The sequence below is a fragment of the Phyllobates terribilis genome, unplaced genomic scaffold, assembly GCF_046119375.1.
Source record: "Phyllobates terribilis strain yellow unplaced genomic scaffold, ASM4611937v1 Scaffold_11__3_contigs__length_659146591, whole genome shotgun sequence".
Lineage (NCBI taxonomy): Eukaryota > Metazoa > Chordata > Amphibia > Anura > Dendrobatidae > Phyllobates > Phyllobates terribilis.
In genome coordinates, this window is record NW_027362771.1 from 170551079 (window position 1) to 170565589 (window position 14511).

At 40.2% G+C, this 14511-nt stretch overlaps 1 protein-coding gene across 1 annotated transcript in view; it reads left to right on the plus strand.

Moving 5' to 3' along the window:
• Positions 1–14511, plus strand: part of TRHDE (thyrotropin releasing hormone degrading enzyme) — a 1416750-nt gene that overhangs the window by 155634 nt on the left and 1246605 nt on the right. The window contains exon 2 of the mRNA XM_073651798.1: positions 1057–1330. Coding sequence (XP_073507899.1) covers positions 1057–1330 — 274 coding nt within the window. The remainder of the gene's footprint in view (positions 1–1056; positions 1331–14511) is intronic.

Below are 14511 nucleotides of genomic sequence, written 5' to 3' on the forward strand. Positions count from 1 at the left end.
ACTTACCACAATTGATGTCAGACCACCTGGATTATTTTGCCTTTTGAAAAAGCATTGTGTGCACTCAGGCATTTTTTTAAATACGAACCCCGAAGCTTATTACAGATTGTTCGAATTTGCGTGAAACTGCAGATTTCAGGAAATTCAATTCGAACTCGATCTTCCATGGATCAGTACGCTCATCTCTAGCTTTTTGTTTTCTGTAAACAACACCTCTTTAGTTCATGTAGTTTGAGCTATTGCATCCAGGCCCTATTCAGTTGCATGGGTGATGGGGGAGTAAAAGAGAAACTAGTTGTATAACAAACAAGCAAATTCTTTTAATATTAAAGAGTAAGTAAGCTTTTGGGAATTTTGTTACACCTTTTAAGCCCTTTCATTCTGAAAAAATAGTCCAGGTCCTGAGACCTCCACTGCTTGCTCTAAAGACCACTCCGAAGTGTGCAGCTCAGAAGACAGGAGCAGTTTGCTCCGGACTGAGTATGGGTGCTGTAGACCCCATCTATCTGTTCAAAATTAAAGGGCATAAAACATATAAAATGTTCTTATTCTTTAAAGGATTTCTCTGGTGGAAACAAGATATCACCTATTCACCAGATATGTGATAACTTATTGATTAGTAGGAGTCCAACTATTGGATCTATATCAATCAGCAGGATAGGGAAATTTTAACTCTGTTCAGATAGAGCAGCAGTACGAAAGCCCAGCAGCCACTCCATTCATTCGCAAACACTCTTTCCATCAACCCTACAAAAATCAAATGGAACAGCGATTGGGCATGAGCACTGCTGCGTACTTCTAAAGTGGATAAAAGTTCCCTGTTGGGTATAAAAATTCTCGTTTCTTGCAATCGCTGCAGGTCTCAGTAATTGAGTTCCCACCGCTCAATAAGGTATTATCTATCCAGTGGATAGATGAAAACTTTTTTTTACTGGAGAACCCCTTTACTTTAAGTTCTGGTGTATTTTAAAAATCTTTACTATATGTAAATTAATTTAATAAAATAATATGGATATGTTAATTATTTAACATAACTTTGGCATTTTTGTCTTTTAGGTCACTTGGAGTTACCCAATTCTCTCCTATCCATGCCAGAAAAGCATTTCCATGCTTTGACGAACCTATTTATAAGGCAACATTTAAAATAAGTATCAGACATCAAACTTCTTACATGTCACTGTCTAATATGCCAGTGGAGACATCAGTTTTTGAAGAAGGTGGATGGGTTACTGACCATTTCTCACAGACTCCTTTAATGTCTACATATTATCTTGCCTGGGCAGTATGCAACTTCACATACCGCGAAGCTGTCACTCGCAGTGGTGTTGCAGTAAGTAAATCTTTGCATGCTATTTTACGTGAATTACTTGTTTTATTATTAACATTGCTAGTTATGAAAGCGTAACAATTTTAAATGTGTGTGCGTTGTAAAAATTTAGAAGCCATTCACAGTTTCATTGTACCTTCCAGTTCCGGTTTCACCTTATACTTACATGTTAATGTTAGAGACAAGAATATGGCACTGGCAAGATCTACCAGGTAGCGCTCAATAACACATTATGGTCAGGAAATATTTTAGAACAGATGTAGCTGCCATCATCTTGACCGTTATAGTGCCCTACACAGGTAAAGCCACGTGTATACTATTTGTCTAAAGCAAAACCTGTTCAACTTTAAAAAGGAACATCTACCATTGGTAAAAAGCAAAGAATGGGGCAGTGCACTGCGCAATTATTATAGAGTGACACCCATTATGTTATGATTGCCACATCTGTAGAAAATATATATCTGTTTTCTTTCCTGCCCAATTTTTCTTTGCATGTTTTTTGATGGTTAGCTTAAAGGGAACCTGTCATGTCCCTAAACACTATTAACCTGCAGATATAGGGTTAATCAGCAGGTTAATAGCATTACAATGCAGTCTGGCCACTTTACTGAATGTACGGCTACTGGGAGAAAATGAAAAATATGACAATTTGAGAGTCCTGAGATGAGAGCGTCAGGCATAGTGTGTCTATGACTGATGAAGAGACCGGAGTAATCTTCAAAGCTGATATTTGTTACTGTCTTTTCAGTTAGCCTTTAAAGGGTTTCACCACTGATGACTCTCAAATTTTAATATTCTCCTTTCTACTGGATAACATGGTACAAAGGTATATTTTTCCTGTGGGAGAAAATAATCTTTATTTCTCCGGTGAGCAGCTGGCATTCAGTCATGGCGGAGAGCCTAGAGAGCCTATAGTAGTCTCCACTCACAGCAGCATACTATCCAGATTCATCCAGACTGGCATGTTGTATGCCAGTCTTAATAGTGCACTGAAGCCAGATGTGCCAAATTCATTAACAGGTTTTAGCCTGTTAAAGAAAATCAGTCACCAGGTTTTTACCTCCAAATCTGAGAGCAGGATAATATAGAAACCGAGACTCTGATTCCAGCGATATGTCAATTACTGGGCTACTTGCTGTAGTTCTGATAAAATCACTGCTTTAACAGGAGGAGATTTTCACTAGAGGACTAGTAAATCTGCTGCCAGTTAGTCTTCCATATTCATTAGTTCTGTATAACCTCGCCCCGTCACTGATTGGCAGCTTTCTGTGTACTCTGCATTTTGGCAGAAAGCTGCCAATCAGTGGTGTGGACGGGGTTATGGAGCTCAACATTCAGATAAGGCCACATTCACACATTGAGTATTTGGTGTGTCTTTTTCCTCAGTATTTGTAAGCCAAAATCAGGAGAGGAACAATCAGAGGAAAAGTATAATAGAAACACGCCACCACTTCTGTATTTATCACCCACTCCTGGTTTTAGCTTACAGATACTGAGGGAAAAAACTGACCAAACACTGAACATATATGACTGTGGCCTAACTGTTAGATCTGCAGCAGATAAAGCAGTGATTTTTTCAAAATGACCACAAGTAGCTCAGTAAGTGACACATCGCTGGAATCAGGGTCTCTGTCAAAACATTATCCTGCTCTCAAATGGGTATGCAAAACACTGGTGACAGATTTCTTTTAACCGCTTCCCGACCGCCCACTGTAGATAAACGTCCGCGCTGCCTGGGCTCTGTGCAGCACGGACGTTTAAAAACGGTGGGTGGTCCCGCAGCGCTCAGGACCCCAGGGTCTTGCAAACGCTGCGGGAGCGGTGCAGAGCGATAGCTCTGACAGGGAACATCATCGGGACCTGATTGGATCAGGTCCCAGTGATGTTAACCCTTTGCTGTCTTCTATATGCCGCGATCTATAGTGATCGTGGCATATAGAAGACAGCAGGAGTAGAGGGGGTCGTCCACTTACCCCTCCGACGACCCCTGATACCTTCCAGGACCTTGGGTTGCTATGGCAGCTGGAGGTCACATGACCACCTCCAGCTCTGCCATATATGGTGTCCTGCCTGGCTCAGCCAACAGCCTGCAGCTGAAGCCTGGCAGGAGACTGACTGTGAAACAGTCAGTGAAGATCTCATGTAATGTAATATATGTCTATTACATTACATGAGATCAGGGATCAGAAAAATAAAAATTAATGTCCCATACAGGGACTAAGTAAAAATGTAAAAAAAAGTAAACAAAAAATGTTTTGAAACTGTTAGAAAAAAAATACAAAATAAATTAAAATAAATAAATAAAATATTAAACCGATAAATCCGTATATTTATGCAAAAATAAAAAAAGTACACATATTTGCTATTGCCGCGTCCGAAACAACCCGAGCTATAAAACTGTCACACTAATTAACTCCTTCTGTGCACACCATAATAAAAATAAATAAAAAAACGGAGCAAAGAACTATGCTTTTTCCTCATATCGCCAAACAAAAAGTGGAAAAAAATGTGATCAAAAAGCAAAATGGAAATAAAAATGGTACCGCTGGAAACGTCATCTTGTTCCACCAAAAAAAAGCCGCCATACAGCTCCATCAGCCGAAAAATAAAAAAGTTATACCTCTCAGAATAAAGCAATGCAAAAAAAATATTTTTTCTATAAAATTGTTTTATTGTGTAAAAGCGCCAAAACATAAAAAAAATATACAGTAAGTGTAGTATCGCTGTAAACGTACTGACCCGAAGAATAATGCTGCCTGATCACTTTTACCACACGCAGAACGGCATAAAAAAAACCCTCAAAAAACAATTCCTGAATTGTTGGTTTTTGTTAATTTTACCTCCCAAAAAACAGAATAGAAAGCGATCAAAAAATGTCCCGTACCCAAAAATGGTACCAATAAAAATGTCAACTCGTCCCGCAAAAAACAAGCTGTCACATTACTCTGTCGGTCGACATATGGAAAAATTATAGCTCTCAAAATATGGCGATGCAAAAACTAGATTTTGCAAAAAATAAGCGTCTCTTAGTGTGTGACAGCTGTCAGTCATAAAAGCCCGATATAAATCTGGTTTCTCTGTAATCGCACCGACCCGAAGAATAAAGTAATCTAATCAGTTATATCACACTAGGAACGGCGTAAAAAAATAAATAAAACCAATTCTTCACCTGCTACTGATTTGTTTATTATGTTTCCCAAAGATCGCAGTATGGCTGGGCACACATTTATCTTGCGCTCTGCGCTGAGCACTTACGCCAGAGTTTCCGTGTAAATCTCTGAAATATGTGTTTCAGCCGGAACCCATGATGGAAGATTCCCTGTAATGAGGCAGATATAGGCCACTGTGGATGCCGTCTGGCCTGTGATCCCACGGTGTCATTTGTTTTAGGTGTGCATAAAAGTGCGGTTGGCCACAGTTTTGTGCAAAAGGACACCACTAAACAGAGGCCAGTCGGAGTCCAGAGTAACTCTGCTGCCTCATTACAGTGAATGGATCCCGCAGGGGTTTCATCTGAATTACATCACTTGGAAATTTAGATGGAAACCCCAATGTAAGTGCTCAGCCTAGAGCGCCGGATAAATGTTACGTAAAATGTTCCCAATAAAAGCTTCAACTCAGTCCTCAAAAAAAGCTAGTCCCCACTCAGGTCCGTCATCTGTTAAAAATATAAGGGACTTCCAAGTTACTGGTAGCAGAAAGGCTCTGGAAAAGCAAAATGGCCCTTGCCCCCCAAAAGAAATTCAGAAAATGTTGTGCTCCCAAATCCAAATGCCTATTCTACAATAATTTGTTCTCCAATTGTCAAATAGCGCTCCGTCCCCCCCAGATCTCGCCGTATGGCTGAGTGGTACGATACAGCCACATATGGGGTATTGCCACTTTTAGAAGAAATTGTGTGACACATTTTGGCACCATTTTTACCCATTGCCCTGTGTGAAAATGTAAAATCTGAGGGTAAAACATTTTTTTGTGGTAAAAATATAATTATGCTTTTTTCACTGCCCAATGGTATAAATTTAAAAATTAAAAAATACTCACTACTTCCCTAGAGGAATTCCTTGAGAGGTGTAGTTTATAAAATGGGGTCACTTGTGGGGGTTTCTGCTGTTTCGGCATGTCAGCGACTCTTCAAATGTGACATGGTGTCTGCTGCCTATCCCAGCCAACATAGCACTCCTTTCTCTTCCGAACCGTGCCGTACACCAAAGCAGTGGTTTTCCCCCACATATGGGGTATCAGCGTACTCAGGAGAAATTGTACAACAAATTTCATGGTGCAATTTATCCTGTTACCCTTATGATAATGCAAAATTAGGGAATGAAAAACATTTTTTGTGGGAAAAATGTGAAAATTTTATTTTTACTGCTGATTATTATAAACTTCTGTGAAGCATCTTGGGGTTCAAGGTGCTCACCACACATCTAGATAAGTTCCCTAAGGGGTCTAGTTTCCAAAATGGTGTCACTTGTGGGGGGTTTCCACTGTTTAGGCACATCAGGGGCTCCCCAAATGCAACATGGCGTCCGCTAATTATTCAAACAAATTTTACATTCAAAAAGTCAAATGGCGCTCCTTCCCTTCCAAACCCTGCCGTGTGCCCAAACAGTGGTTTGCCTCCACATATGGGGTATCAGCGTGTTCAGGTGAAACTGCACAACAAATTTCATGGTGCAATTTATCCTATTACCCTTATGATAATGCAAAATTAAGGGATGAAAAACGTTTTTTTGGGAAAAATGTGAAAATTTTATTTTTACAGCTCAATATTATAAACTTCTGTGAAGCACCTTGGGGTTCAAGGTGCTCACCACACATCTAGATATGTTCCCTAAGGGGTCTAGTTTCCAAAATGGTGTCACTTGTGGGGTTTTTTTTCCTGTTACCCCTGTGAAAATAAAAAAAATTGGGTCTAAAGTAACATTTTTGTGAAAAAAGTTAAATGTTAATTTTTTTCTTCCACATTCCAAAAATTCCTTTGAAGCACCTGAAGGGTTAATAAAGTTCTTGAATGTGGTTTTGAGCACCTTGAGGGGTGCAGTTTTTAGAATGGTGTCACTTTTGGGTATTTTCTGTCATAAAGACCCCTCAAAGTGACTTCAAATATGATATGGTCCCTAAAAAAATGTTTTTGTAAATTTTGTTGGAAAAATTAGAAATCGCTGGTCAACTTTTAACCCTTATAGCTCCCTAACAAAAAAAAATTTTGGCTCCAAAATTGTGCTGATGTAAAGTAGACATGTGGGAAATGTTATTTATTAACTATTTTGTGTGACATATCTCTCTGATATAAGGGCATGAAAATTCAAAATTTGAAAATTGCAAAATTTTCACAATTTTTGCCAAATTTCCGATTTTTTCACAAATAAACGCAAGTGATATCAAAGAAATTTTACCACTATCATGAAGTAAAATATGTCTCGAAAAAACATTCTCAGAATCAGGGGAATCCGTTGAAGTGTTCCAGAGTAATTACTTCATAAAGTGACAGTGGTCAGAATTGAAAAAATTGGCCCGGTCACGAAGGCAAAAACAGGCTCTGGTGCGAAGTGGTTAAAGAATTTGGCTCATTTTAGAGCTGCTATGTGCCACTACAGGAAATGTACTCCAGTGAATAACTAGAGAACATTTCTGTTGTAATTTACACCACAGGGACTGGTGCAAAAATTTGCAACATTTCAATCCGTTTTACACTGGAATTCCGGCAATAAATTGTTTGGTGAATCTGTGCCCTTTTAGTTTAGTGTGAGCTTTTAGTCACACTGACAATTTTTATCAGTCATGTTAACTAATGCACTTTCTCTTTTTAAGGGTATGTGCCCACGATGCGTACCAGCCTGCGGCCCCGACGCAGAATAGGCGCCGGCGGCTTCCGCTCATTATGCAAATGAGCGGCCCCATTTCCATTTTTTTTTTTCCACATGCGGACTTTCCTCATAGAAGTTAGTCTATGGGGAAAGTCCACATGTGGATCCGGAAGAGAAATTGACATGCTGCGGGTCTGAAAGACCGCCCACATGTCCGTCTCTGAGAGTTGCAGGTGCATGGAGACGCATAGTGGACATGGATTTCGACAAATCCCATTAACTGTGCTGTGACATCTGAATGCTGCAGGTTTGACGCTGCATAAACACACAGCGTCAAACCTGCAGCTTCGGATCGTGTGCACGTACTCTTATAGTTTTGTACTCATTTGTTTTGCAGAAAAGTTTAGCTAGAAAATAAAACAAAAACTGGGTGATTTGTTTGTGTTAATTATATTTGTGCAATTACACTAAATCACTTCAGTTTTGATTCCGTTTCTTTAGATTCAGTTCTATTGCCAGGAAAAAAAATACTGAGACTGCTCAAACAGATATTTTAAGAAAAACATTAATAATTAATCATTTCTATAGAACTAATAATTAATTTAGTATCTAGTGAATCAAAGGAATCATCCACAAGTCCTCAAGGTCCATATTTTTACCAAACAACATATTACTACTGTATAACAAATGTAAAAACTCTATTGCAAATGGATGCATGGCTCTGTTCACACTCTTATTTTTGATTCAGTGACTTATTCTTAATTTTTCTTAACCTGTGTTCTGCTTTCCATCCTTTTGTTCCATATTAGGAACAAGATAACGGAATTTATGGCAGGGACAGATGTGTTACATGAAAGACTTCATCAGCACCAGATGGATCCTTTAGGATTATAATGAGGTCCGTCAGGTTTCTGTTAGTATATCTATTATCATGCAAAAAAAAATAGCAGGCTCCAATGCAGATATGAATCTAGCGTTAGTCTTATCTATGGGAATTCTAAATGTGGAACAAAAACAACAGTGTGGATTTATAGAAAAATGAATACATCCTAGTAGATCTTATTGAAACTAATGAAAATCAATTTACTTTTGAGTTTGTATGTTAAATAATGTCAATAGACTAATGTAAAAAAATTGTAAGGGTTGCGAGCAGAGATGAGCGGATCAGGCATAGTTTGAAATCGCCTCTTCTCAAAGATTTTCCTAGGAAATTCGACTCGGAGAGAAGTTATTCTCCATGAATTGAATGTCCCTTATTAAGCTCTGCGGTCCCTTCAGACTTCATGGTATAATAAACATAAGATGTAAAGAAAAAATACTTATGCTCACTTCATTGCTCAAGTCTCTTGTCCTTCAGTTTCTCAACTCACTTGTTCTGGTCCTCATTGTATCTCTTTATCACCCCCTTGAATGCTGAATTCTGAGGCTTTTTCACAATAGTCTGTTGAGGCCTGTAATGATTTTGCGCATTCGTGTAAGTTCACGGCATCATTAGATACGTCGTGATTTTGTACGTGCATGTGCATAAATGTCCCAGGTCTTATTAGAGTCGTAAGTCCCAGCCTAGCGTTGAGAGGCCCAGGAACTCAGCACTCATAGTGGTGATAAGAAGATGTGTCAACGACTGGACGGGTGACATTCTTTTCTTGTTTTTCACAGTTCAGCGAATTACAAAAAAATATAATTTTGGCAAATTTGCATTTTTGTATTATCCCTGTAGAATTTAATTCCACTTGAATATAATAGCTAATAACTGTAAGGACGAACAATAGTCTGAACATCTGAAAATCTTGTGAATAAGATCAGACCCAAAAAATGATTGCAAAATATGTTTGACTATGTAGAGAGGAAAAATAAATTGTTCCCTAATATAGGGCAATTAGCACTGTCTTTCCCAAAATCAACATTTTAAGTTATAGGCTGAACTCAATGGACTTGTGTCTTCTTTCAACCTTAAAATTATGAAATATAGTTTCATATCATTTCAGTCATTAGTTTCTAGTAAGTTTGGATAATTTTGATAAAAATCCAAAACATTTTTCTAATAAAATACAGAAGTGAAGATTACCTATTATGCTCTGTATCCGATTCTCAATTGAAATGAACTACATCGTATTACAAGTGATTATTTCACGGTTTCATGCTGTTATGTTGTTGAGCTGCCAGTCCTGAAATACCTCTGTCAGAAAAAGATCTAAACTCACTAGTGTCAGCAGGTGTATTACAAGTCTCACTGATACTCTCTGAAATTTATGCCATATAAGCTCTAACTCTATATTTTAAACTCATAAGAAATAGCAAACGAAAGAGTCCATTATAATAGGAGTTATACATTTTTTTTTGTTATGTGTACACCATACAGCCATGACATCAAAACCTAATATTGTACAGATCTCGCTAATACCGCTAAAACATCGTTGACCTGCTGAGGCATGGAATCCAAAAAGACCTCGGAAGTAAAAATGAGAAAATTTGCTAACATTCAAATTTGGTATGCAAATTCTATTTGCATTAATGTTATTCAATGTGAATTGTATGTTTCTCCAGACCCCAGAGTATAATAACTGCATATTGTAAAAAAGAAAAGATTAATAGCTTACCACTTACCTGTTCTGTTCCTGCCACCACCCGACTTCTGACCTCTTCTTTCCATCTGGTCTGTGTCATCCTCTTCAGGCTTCTTCACTTGATGGGGCTTCAGGTGCTGACTATGCCTTAGATGTCATGGTGTATGTTATGACATCAAACATGCCCTTGTGGTGCACACCATGACATCACATGCGACATATTGCTCTGCTTCATGATGACTGAGACCCTGGAATTGAGTGAAGAAGGCCAAGGAGGATGAAGTGCTCTTTGAAATGTTTGGAAAGAAGAAGCTAGATCTGGTGAAGGACCAGACGATGGCTAATAGTGGAACAGGACTGGCAAGCGAATATTATTTATTTTAAAAATCTTTTCCTGGTCCTCTACAACTCAACAAAATGTCAACCAGCTGGCAGATGTTTTATGATGACGTGCTGCTGTAAGTGGTCTGGCAGCAGGTGGAATGTTGCCATCACCGCTCTCTGTCATTGCATCACAGTGCAGCCTATGGTGAATCCAGATGTGTGCCAATAGGTGAGTATGATAGAATTTGTTAATTTTACATATCTCATCCCCTGAGCATAGTTTTATTTTGCATAGACAACCCCTTAAACCACTTCACAGCTTGTCAGTTTTCCATTTTGTTTTTTTTTTTGCATTATATGAGGGCTTGTTTTTTGTAGGATAAGTTGTAGTGTTGAATGACCCCATTAAATTTACCATTTAAGGCGTTTATTGTGTATTAAAACTAACCTAGTGATATTATTCTCAGGTCAGTAAAATTATAGCGATACCAAACTTGTTTAGAATTTTTTTTAAGTGACGAAAAAATATTCTGAAATACGTAAAAAAAAGAAACTTTTGCTTGTGTCAATGTATTTCAAACCGGTAATGTTTTAATTTTTCGTTTGATGCAGCTATATGAAAGCTTGGTCTTGTACCCTGAGCTGATGATTTAATGATAACATATTGGGATAGAGACATTTTGATCTATTCTTAGTGCACTTTTTTGTGTTTTTTTAATTATATATTTTTAAATTTTTTACATTGTTTTTATTTGAACCTGTGAATGTCCATTCACTTTTACAATATATGGTTCTCACAAGAGTACTATAATGATAAGCAGAGGGGTAATCACCAGACCATGCCATGCTAATCTATCTGCCCCCATGATGGCACTATGAGAGAGCCAATGGGTGCTTGGAATGGTGTGCCTCTGGTTGTGTACTACAAATGCTATCAGAGATTGACAGCGCCATTTAAGTGGATAACACCACTAGGCTTTTACCCTCTCCTGTTAGAGGAAGATGATATTTGATAACACAGCCATCATCTACAGACCCAATGTAACGGGTCTGGGAGGTGGAACCTCAGAGCAACTATACAAAGGGGCAGTCCTTGTAAGGAAGCGGGTGGCTCCCAGGGAAGGCGGGCAGGTAGTCACAGCAAGTGACAGGGACAGTCTCTGGGTAGAAGGGCAGGAGGTCACGGCAAGTGACGGGGACAGTCTCTTGACAGGCGGATGGTCACGGCAAGTGACAGCAGTGTAAGAGTCTCTAGACAGGCAGGTGGTCACGGCAAGTGACAGCAGGGAAAGAGTCTCTAGATAGGCTAGCAGGCAGGTAGCAGGTGAGCGAGCAAGAGTCTCTGGACAGGCAAGTGGTCACTGCAAGTGACGGCAGAGCCTCCAGGTAGGCTAGCAGGCAGGTAGCAGATGAGCGCTCCCAGGTGAGCGGGCAGGAGTCTCTGGACAGGCAGGTGGTCACGGCAAGTGACAGCAGAGCCTCCAGGTATGCTAGCAGGCAGGTAGCAGGTGAGCGCTCCCAGGTGAGCGGGCAAGAGTCTCTGGACAGGCAGGTGGTCACGGCAAGTGACGGCAGAGCCTCCAGGTAGGCTAGCAGGCAGGAAGCAGATGAGTGCTCCCAGGTGAGCGGGCAGGAGTCCCTGGACAGGCAGGTGGTCACGGCAAGTGACATCAGAGCCTCCAGGTAGGCTAGCAGGCAGGTAGCAGATGAGCGCTCCCAGGTGAGCGGGCAGGAGTCTCTGGACAGGCAGGTGGTCACGGCAAGTGACGGCAGAGCCTCCAGGTAGGCTGGCAGGCAGGTAGCAGGTGAGCGCTCCCAGGTGAGCGGGCGGGCAGATCCATAGACAGACTGACAGGAGTTGGAAGGCAGACTGTCGGACCGCTGGAATGCAAGCAGATAGACAGGAATCAGGTAGGTATCAAGCAGGGATCTGGCAGGTAGCTGGCAGGTATCTGGTAACGGGACCTGAGGACTGAAGCAGAGTTGAAAGGCTTTGCAACAACATTGCTCAGGCACTTCCATTTTGGAGGAGGTGCCCTATATATGGTGAGGTCCTCCGGCCATTGGCCGGGGACTCCTTAGGACGGCGCGCGCGGCCCCTTTAAGAGAGGAGGATCGCGTGCGCGTGCGCCCTAAGCACAGAGGCCGGGAAGCAGCGCACGCTGCCAGCAGAGTGGGAGAAAGCCACCGGGCACGGAGCGGAGAGGTGAGGGGAACGGCGTCCCTGCCTAGCAGGAGGCAGGGACGCCGACGCTACACCCAACATATGATCTACTATTGTGTGATATGTTGTAAATTGGTTAATAATGAGCCTTTACCCATTGCAATTTATAAGAAATTTACTATGGTTTAAACATCTTTTTAAAAAGACCCTGCAGCTGCACATGCTCCATAATGAAATACTTTAAAGGAGCTCCCCACTCCTGGACAACCCCTTTCGAATGTCCCACAAGGTTTTGCATAAGGAGAGATCCACAATGGTTCAATGGGCTACTGTGGAAGGTGAATACATCCCAGCCGGAAGATAACCGTGCCCCGCACCTTCCACACTAGCCCATTGAACCATTGTGGATCTCTCCTATAATCATCCCCTGATGAACCCCAACTAAGGAGGGGATGAAATGCGTTGGGACTAATACACTTACTGGGACCACTATTAAATTGAGATAAGTCCATTTGGTTACAATTAACAAATTTGCCTTTTTCTTTATCATTACGTTAATTGCTGTTTCAGTGCCATTTAGCTAGTAGAATTCATGCTATACTGCAAATGGTTATTTTGTTGTTGCGCCGGTACTGTTACTAAATAAGGACCTCGGGTGTATTTACTCATATATTTTGACTCCATAATAGTGAGACAATTAGAAAAATGGCCCAAATGTCAAAAAGTGGGTGTAAGTGGGGGAACAAGATCCCCCCGAACACCCTCCTATACCGACTCAAAAACAACATTTATTAACAAGAGAAAAGCAGAGTCATCATGGTTTAGAAAAGAATACATATTTTATTGAAACATACATTAAAAAATATATAACCCAAAAACAAAGTGAAGAGCAAGGTAGACAATGAAATATCCGATCTAGCCACACAAAGCCTGCCTGAGTGCTGGATACTTAGTCAGGTTGACATAAATTTGCAAATAGAAAAAAAACAGAACAAAATACCATAACAGTGAAAGGACACTGCACCCCAAAATTCCTGACCAATGAGGTAAAGATTATGAAAATATAGGTAATAGACCTAAAATTTAATAAAGTGCATAATAATGTCAGGATTGACAGGCTATTGTTGGACCAACCATGTGGTGGCGCACTCTATAGTGCACTGCTAAAAAGCAGCCAGACCAGACCTGTCAGATAACGTGCAGCGTGCATGTTTTCAATAGTATAAGGTTTTGCAAGTAAGAGGACATTTGCACAAAAATCCCCTAAAGGAAGAGAGGAAAGTAACCTCTTTTCACTCACTAGCTTGGTAGCGGGGGAAATGTGTCACTGAAAATAGGCATAAAGAGGATGGCTTTCTTACCAAAGGTTACAGGCTGTTGGTAGGCTCATCGGATAGAGATCAAAGTGGGTCCCCCGACGCGCGTTTCACGGCAGCTGGGGCCGCTTTCTCAAGGGCTCTAGTGAGTGAGAAGAGGTTACTTTCCTCTCTTCCTTTAGGGGATTTTTGTGCAAATGTCCTCTTACTTGCAAAACCTTATACTATTGAAAACATGCACGCTGCACCTTATCTGACATGTCTGGTCTGGCTGCTTTTTAGCAGTGCACTATAGAGTGCGCCACCACATGGTTGGTCCAACAATAGCCTGTCAATCCTGACATTATTATGCACTTTATTAAATTTTAGGTCTATTACCTTTATTTTCATAATCTTTACCTCATTGGTCAGGAATTTTGGGGTGCAGTATCCTTTCACTGTTATGGTATTTTGTTCTGTTTTATTCTATTTGCAAATTTATGTCAACCTGACTAAGTATCCAGCACTCAGGCAGGCTTTGTGTGGCTAGATCGGATATTTCATTGTCTACCTTTCTCTTCACTTTGTTTTTGGGTTATATATTTTTTAATGTATGTTTCAATAAAATATGTATTCTTTTCTAAACCATGATGACTCTGCTTTTCTCTTGTTAATAAATAATAGTGAGACATTAGGGGGGTAACTTATATTAAAGCTTGCAATCCGCATACTTTTGTCTATATATGAGAACATCTTGTACACTGATATATTTACAACTGCCCCCCTCTGACTGGTCCTCTCTGTGTGCACTATCACATTGGAAATCCGGCATATGAAATAATCATTGAGTATTTACTCTGATTTATCTGATATTTAGACCCTTCCCTTTGCCAATATAACTGGAGCATGATTTTAAATATTTCTTCTCATCCAGCATGTTAAATGTGACATGGCTGTCTATTTATTCACTAGGGTGATGTTTTTTTTTCTATGCTTGTATGTCTGTATAGGGGCAGATAGAAACAGG